General features: G+C 42.8%; 1 protein-coding gene across 1 annotated transcript; it reads left to right on the top strand.

Moving 5' to 3' along the window:
• Nucleotides 1-6,049: 6,049 nt before the first annotated feature.
• CCDC70 (coiled-coil domain containing 70) lies at nucleotides 6,050-6,655 on the top strand. The gene has a single exon (XM_077806789.1). The coding sequence runs from the start codon at nucleotides 6,050-6,052 to the stop codon at nucleotides 6,653-6,655; it is 606 nt and encodes a 201-aa protein (XP_077662915.1).
• Nucleotides 6,656-8,199: the final 1,544 nt, after the last annotated feature.

Genomic DNA, 8,199 nt, shown 5'->3' with positions numbered 1-8,199 from the left:
AGAGACTATCTGGAAAACAAGGAAGTCTACCGCAACATGTTTGAAGTCTTCTGGAATAAGGAACTAGCCTTCATATAAATTGACTTCTGAATCATCCTGAATGAAGAAAGAGACATTTGGGTGGAACAAGATGTCTTCTTGATGAAAAAATGTGCACTTCAAGAGATGGAGAAAACTCTCAAGAAGGCAAACGAGTAAATCCTTTGGGAAGGTGTAACTGATGCCTCGGAGCATACAGATGGAAAGCGTTGAACTGAAATTGCAGTGACAAATGTTGATGGCGGTCATGTCCCTGTTCCGTAAACTAGAGAAAGGTATAAATATGGTATTGGACATGAAATGAAGGAATGATAGCTCATGTGAACAGAAACAGATCTTTATCTATCTTTTTGATCCCAGGACTGTAATAAATCCCTAACAGAGATTCAGAAGAAAAAACAAACATAAACAGCTTAAGAGCATGAGTTTTCCTTTTAGATTTGTTACTATATTTGTTTAATTTTATTTTCATCTCTGGGATACTGCCACAAATTTGCTGAATGGCCACTCCGATTTTTGAACCTTTCACTTGTAAAAGGATGTCTGAAAACTTTATTCTCACGCTGATGGTGAGCTAACATTTTCAACTTCAATTTTAATAACTGAACAGATCAAAGAAGTCTCTCCATAGCCAGCCCAGGCACCCCATCCTTGACTGGATAACTTGTGGTTTGTTCTTGATGTGCTGGAAATTTCAGAAGCTAGTTGGGACTGTCATTCTAAACCACTGTAATAAATGTGTGGCTCTCTCCTGTAGAGCTTGATCATTTTCTCAGTGCTGCATATCTTGACTATTTGGAACTTCGTAGTGGAAGCAAGGATAGATCTGAAATCTTTCTCCAAAATAAGCACAGGTATTTAACACTTGAGCTAAAGGAAAAGGACCTGTTAGCAGCACAAGGCTTATGACACACAATTAAGCAATTATGATTTGATCCACTAAAGGGCAGCAGTACACATACTCACTAATACATTACAAGTTATTTTGCTTGTGATACGTACATTGTACATGTGCTTAATATGGACCATCTCTGTTCCTCCCTCTAAGGCTCTTTATACTGTTTATTTTCTTCTTTTGTGGCCCCAGCTTTCCATCCTCCCTTAAAAGCCCCCCAGCAATCTTTGCACACTCTGGCTCCAATTTCTCGCTCTCCACTTGGAACTTCATTTCATTCATTCCTGATTCTCCTCTGATCTATCTATTTGTCATCAAAGCAGCTGAAGCATACAGGTGAATCTGGCTCAAAGATGCTATAATGGAAAGAATGCCGGGACTCACTCTTTCACATTCTATAACTTAGCTGAAACACAAAAGACCGACTCCTCCACATTTAAAGGTTAATAATGGGGAAAACAAATGGACCATCTCTCCTTTCAGTTAAGTAGCTATTGTGCATGCCAAAGCATCAGTATTTATATTATACTGTATATTGTTACACTGTAGATAACAGATATATTGAAAACCATCTGTGGGCAGAAGCCCCACTAAAATCAATAAGCATTCTGGTCAAGATTTTCAGAAACAGGAACCTGAATCCATATTTGGGCACCTACTGTAAATAAGTGGCCTGATTTTCAAAAGGTCAGTGGGAGCTGGTGGGTACTCAACACTTTCGAACAAATCAGGCCACTTATTTACAGTAGGTGCCTACATATGGCTTTAGGAGCCTAGCTTTACATTTTTATATCTTGGCCTTTGTGCCACAGGTTTATGATCAGCTGGGCCCATTAAGCTTAGTTATAGCTCCAGCATGACATGTATGTCTCAATTTTCTTCATATAACATGTTTTTAAATGGGAGATGCACGAGTGTAATTATTACATTAGGTGTCAAGCTTCATATACATACAGTAATAAAAACAAAATATTGATATTTGCCTAATATTTAAAGTATGTTGAGGCAAGCCTGTTCTGCTAAGGTCCCTCAGCAGGAATCCTTAACCCAACATGCAAGCTGAGATGCCACACCATTTATTGTGGTTTTATAGTTCTATTTATTACAATCCATGAACGGATGATCATTTACAGAAAGGTAAGACCCAGGAACTCGGATCCATCCTTGGCTCCTCCCTCATTCACCTCCACCCTAATGACCACCATAAGCTCATTTCAATATTACTTAGCTTTGGATCACTGGTGTTGTACTTTGTGAAATGACATCACTATAGGTGACCTGAATCTTAGCTAGGCAATCCCCAGAGGGCATCAGACATCCCGTGGGGTTAAGGACCACACGTGTAAGTATTGTAAAGTCTCTCTTAAATTTGTTACAAATGTTATCATTTTGGTAGTACATGTATTGTTATTAAGCAAAATTACTAGGTATCCCTGGGGTTTGACTTCCTGAAGTCTACAGATGTTCACACCATCAAGAAAAAAAATCTCTTTGGGTAAAGAAATTATTTTATCAATCTATCCATAAGGCCTCTGCAAGTGAAAGGCTAAATTAAGATTGTCATCAAAGATGTCAGCCATTACTACACATCTAGAGATATCAGCAATGACCCAACAACTGTTCCTTGTACCTAATAGAAATAATCTTTGCAGATTTGTGGAACAAAATGATATAATTTAGTCATATTTTCTATTTGATAATTCTGATGTACAAAATGACAAAAGTTATGCCTGCATTTTTGTAAGGGTGGTCCAGCAACATGATGTAAGAAGAAATTGAATTGCTTTTTACTCAGCCTTTCAAAAAGAGCTTTCAAGCCCTTTCTTTGCATTTTACATGCATGTCACGGAGAGGGAGGTTCCAAGTGGGACTGCTGTCTTACTAGTTTGGTCTTCTGAGCACCAGATCTGATTTGGAAGAGATCCCCACTGTATATTCATTGTCTGTTTTAGTCCTTGCTCTTGAAGCATCAGTAAAACTCTTCTTCATTACTTCCCTAGAAGTAGAACTAAGCAACCAGAAGATGTCTGATTTGTCTTCGCTTTCTAGCATTTAACATACTATACATGCATGAGGTAAAAATCAGTTCATCAGGTTGTATTAAATAAAATGGGACATTGGTTATGTGCCTCACTTAGCTGGACTATAGAAGCATGTCTTATGCAATTGTTTTTATAGCTCAGGCAAAATGAGGTGAGTAAATGTGCCAAAACCAATTGCCAAAAGCGGATTACCTCAATTACTCTGACTTGTGGCAGGCCAGAAAACACTGGAAATGAACATGCTGGGTAGAGCAAGATAATGAATATATTGCTCTGCGCATAGCACTTCTCTAGTGGCCTAACAGGATCAGCAAAGTGAAACTAACAAGGCAGATACCATTTTCACTCTACTCCTGTTGGTTGGAGGTAGGGCAAGAAAGAGAAAAAGAGAAGGAAAAGTATGCAGTCCAGGAGGTGAGACACCGAGGCCTAAAGAAGAGAGAAGAATGTAAGAACGTCCATACAGATTCAGACCAAAGGTCCATCTAGCCCAGTATTCTGTCTTCCGACAGTCACCAATGCCAGGTGCCCCAAGGGAATGAACAGAACAGGTAATCATCAAGTGATCCATCCCGTCGCCCATTCCCAGCTTTTGGCAAACAGAGGCTAGGCACACCATCCCTGCCCATCGTGGCTAATAGCCATTGATGGACCTATCCTCCATGAACTTATCTAGTTCTATTTTGAATCCTCTTATAGTCTTGGCATTCACAACATCCTCTGGCAAGGAGTTCCACAGGTTGACTGTGCGTTGTGTGAAAAAATACTTCCTTTTGTTTGTTTTAAACCTGCTGCCTGGTAATAGAAATATCAAATGTGAGATACTTAACCTGAAAGAAGACTGGCTGTATTTGAGGTCCTTATTGGCTGTCATCACACTACTGGTGATTAGACTGATAAGAGTAAGAAACTCAGAATTAAATCTTTCTCCTTTAATACAGTATCTGATTCTCCCTCTACATGATACAATAATTCCCATTAAAAGCTCTGTGTGAATTACTTGTATCCTGAGGTAGGGGATTCATGTCCTTTGGATTCCTCCAATCTCCTGCTGGAAGAGAGGGAGATGTGGGAGGAAAAGGTTCCTCCTGAGAGATAAAAGTTAAAGCGTGGCTAAGGTGTGAGTATGAACAAATGGAACAAGTGCTGACTCACTCACAGGCAAGGTAGGGTGTGAGTAAGTGTGGGTTTTTTATTTAAAAGACTCAAACAATCCTGTCTTCTGTTTGCTAACTCTGCCTCTGTCTCCTTCCTGCCTGGACCCTCAGGGAAGGACTTGGCTTAAGCAGCTGCAGTGCATGGAATGGCAAAATTCGCTGTTGCTGCTATGTCATCACTCCTCAAAAGTCTATCAAAGAGTTGGGACTGATCTGCCACTGCCGCTTCTCCCAGGATCCCTCCCTCTCCCCAGTATAGAGCATATGTTGGGATCAGGTCTGGCACCATTTCCCCTTTGTTTTTAGGCAGCTTCTTGTTAGTATGGAGATAAACGGAATTGAATTTTCCTTATCCCACTGACTGCCACCAACAGGGATCCCAGAGGGTGGGAAAGGAGGAGATGCTACTTATTGGTCTTCTTGATGAAAAGGACTTGCCTCCCCAGGAGTCCCACAAGAGGGGTGGGTGCAAAGGAGCCACTGCCAGCAATCGCCTTTGTTGAGAAGAAATCGCTGTTGTTTCAGTGACTGCTGAGAGCCTCGCAGGGAGCGGGGATTGAGGTGTGCTGCTAGGAGCCCTGCAAGGATGCAGTGGAACATCACTTCTATCCCCCTTTCTCTTCCCTACTCCAGGCAGCACATTCACAGCCACCTAGCTTTCACTGTGCCAGTGAATGGTTAATCTCCCTTCTCAGGAGGAGGCCAGAGAAGTAGCAAAGCAGTATCAGAGGAGTAGGTGAGACCAGGAGAACCAATAGTTCCTCTTCATCCACACAGGGCTCCCAGCAGTGGTTCTCTCCAACTGTGGGGCTGCTAGGCACACAGCTCATCCTAATGGCCGTGAGAGAGGCTAGAACTGGCTTCTTTCATTCACTCTGCCCCCACTCACCTCGGTGATCACTGATAGAAGTGGCAGGGGGAGTGGATGGTGGGAGTGGAATGGATGATGCTAGAAGACCATCCCCATAGATTCCCACATCCACATGAAAGGCTTGGGAAGGGCCTACTGGGTCCTATCCTGGTAAGTCCCTTCAACACCTAGATCTCACAAGAGGAGAGGGGAAATCAAGGAAGAAGGGGGTTTAAGGGATCACACACTTCCTATCTACTTGATAATCACCATTGGCAAGAGAAGACACCATTCCCTGCACTGCCCCTGCTATTCCTGGAGCCTCTAAATTTCCAGAAAAGGAGAGAGGAACTCTTGCATAATCAAATAATAAAAAGACATTTTATTTATAAAACACCCTGCTCTGGAGCCTGAGGCATTGTACAATCATTCATAATAAATATAACAGTATAAATAAGTAATCAGCTTTTCTCTCAATTCAGTAATTAGGAGGCAGAGTTAGTCAACAGAAAATCAGAATATTTAATCTCTCCATTGGTTAGGTGATTCGTGATTCTGTGTGCCTCCATTTTGAGATGCCTATTTCAAGGCACCTTCAAGGGGCTTAATTTTCAGAGGGTGGGTGCTCAGCACTTTCAAAAAACCCAGGTCACTGCCAAGAACTCAAGTTGGGCACTCAAAAAACAGAGGCACCCAAAGTCATTTTTGAAAGTCACTTTGGAAAATCTTGGTCCAGGTGTTACACCTACAATGAGATACAGGATCCCTGCCCAAATACTCCGCTAATTGATGCTATATAAGTGCCATCCAAAGCTAAGGCTTTTGACTTTGTAAACGTCTGTATTTATGGTGAAGCCATATTTTAAACCCCCCGATTTACACAATTACTGCATATGTTTGAGCAGTTCCAATTACGATAGTCGTTGCTGACATCTTGACACTTCTCTATTTGATGTGACAGGCTGGACTGGGCTTGGACCATGCCTTGCCCTCACAAGGCTCCGTAAGTGGTGAGAGCTTTCATCAAGGTTGGCAAGTGAATGAATAAAACTGCCATTGCTGCTAGATGTCCTACACCTCCCGCCAGAAGCAGCTCATTAAGAAGCTATGGGATGAAAAAGTTTTTCGGGAGGAAATCAAGGCTTTTCAGGAGAAGATCAAGGGCTTTCGGGAGAAAATGAATGCCTTTCAGGTGAAGATCAGGGCCTTCAGGATGGCGATTCAGGCCTTCTGGGAGGAGGAAAACCCCATCTGGGAGGAGGAAAACGCCTTTCGGGAGGCAGAAAAGGCTTTCCGGGAAGATGCAAAAGCCTTCTGGGAGGGGTACAGGGACTTCTGGAAGGGGTATAATGCTTTCTGGAAGAAGGACAAGGCTTTCTGGAAGGAGGATCAGGTCCTCTGGGAAAAGGACAAGGTTCTCCTGGACGAGCACCAGGTCCTGTGGGCAGAAGAAAAAGCTCTCTGGGCAGATGAAAAAGCCCTCCTAGAAGAGGAAAGAGCTTTCTGGGAGGATGAGGAAGCCCTCCGAGAAGATGAAAAAGCCCTCCAAGAAGATGAAAAATCTATCTGGGAAGGGGCATTTGGCCTTCTGAGAGGAGAACAATTACTGCTAGCTGTAGTTATCAATGCTTCTGGGGGTCATGGTCCAGATATTCTCAGAGGAAGAGGATAGCCTAAGGGAATGAAAACAAGATGTAAATTATTCTGCTGGACGCAAAAACCAATATTTGGAAAGTCACGTATGCTGAAGCAGCTGTGTAATTAGTCAGTTTCCCTCTTTGCTTTGATTACCCTTCTGAAATAGCCTCTTTGATCCCAGAAACCTGATAAAAGCCTAATGGAATTTCAGTAGAACTATTTTACAGTGTAATTTGCTTTAAGATGATTGCATTTAGGTTTTCATTACATTATTTATTGTTCTGGGGTCTTGTGCACTGGTAAATGGCATGAAGCTGTCATGCACCACCCCAGTTTCCAAACCTCTCATCTGTAAAACAGGTGGTTGATGTTCAGTGGGTGCTAACATACCAAAGAAAGAGGATTTACCAGCTGAGTCCAAGATCATCATAATTATAAATCTGCTGATCCACCAGTGTAATGCGAGTCAGTGGAGTTACACCAGCATATCACTGGAATAAGGCAGTGGTGTTTTAGGCCCCCTCTTTATATTTAAGAGACATTGTGCTAAAGTCAGTGATGAGAAAACTCTTGCTCGTCCCCAACATTATGCTTTTGATCTTCCTCCTCATTGCTCTCTGGAGTCTGATGTGGATAGGTCATTATTGGTCATCCTTTAGTTTCTTCCAGGACTCCAGCTCCATCTGTCTGGGTCTCACCCCTGAATCACTACATGGGAAGATGATCTGTTGAAAATTGGGAGGGAGCAAGGAACCCAACAATAGTAGGAAAAAGATGTCAGTTGGTGGGAGTGGGTCAGTCAGAAAGGAGGAAATAAGATAGTAGTGGAAGGGAGCACGCATGTTGGGGAGTGAGAAGAAAGGTAACATACATAGCCCTGGATCATATCTAGCTGCAGAGATGCCATTGTCTGATACAAGATAGGGAGCACTATCCAAGATAGGGAGCACTACAAGATAGGGCCACCACACGATCCATCGTCTACAGCCAAGCTCTGCGATACAACCGCATTTGCTCCAACCCCTCAGACAGAGACAAACACCTACAAGATCTCTGTCAAGCTTTCTTACAACTACAATACCCACCTGCGGAAGTAAAGAAACAGATTGATAGGGCCAGAAGAGTTCCCAGAAGTTACCTACTACAGGACAGGCCTAACAAAGAAAATAACAGAACGCCACTAGCCGTCACCTTCAGCCCCCAACTAAAACCCCTCCAACGCATTATTAAGGATCTACAACCTATCCTAAAGGATGACCCAACACTCTCACAAATCTTGGGAGACAGGCCAGTCCTTGCCTACAGACAGCCCCGCAACCTGAAGCAAATACTCACCAACAACCACATACCACACAACAGAACCACTAACCCAGGAACTTATCCTTGCAACAAAGCCCGTTGCCAATTGTGCCCACATATCTATTCAGGGGACACCATCACAGGGCCTAATAACATCAGCCACACTATCAGAGGCTCGTTCACCTGCACATCCACCAATGTGATTTATGCCATCATGTGCCAGCAATGCCCCTCTGCCATGTACATTGGTCAAACTGGACAGTCTCTACGTAAAAGAAT

This window comes from Eretmochelys imbricata, chromosome 1, assembly GCF_965152235.1.
Source record: "Eretmochelys imbricata isolate rEreImb1 chromosome 1, rEreImb1.hap1, whole genome shotgun sequence".
Lineage (NCBI taxonomy): Eukaryota > Metazoa > Chordata > Testudines > Cheloniidae > Eretmochelys > Eretmochelys imbricata.
The sequence above is the reverse complement of the archived record's forward strand: the minus strand, read 5'-3'. Positions and strand labels throughout refer to the sequence as shown.

What these genes read in the sequence shown, in the direction of transcription:
- CCDC70 (XM_077806789.1), top strand. Translation starts at nt 6,050, where the DNA reads ATGTCCTACACCTCCCGCCAGAAGCAGCTCATTAAGAAGCTATGGGAT.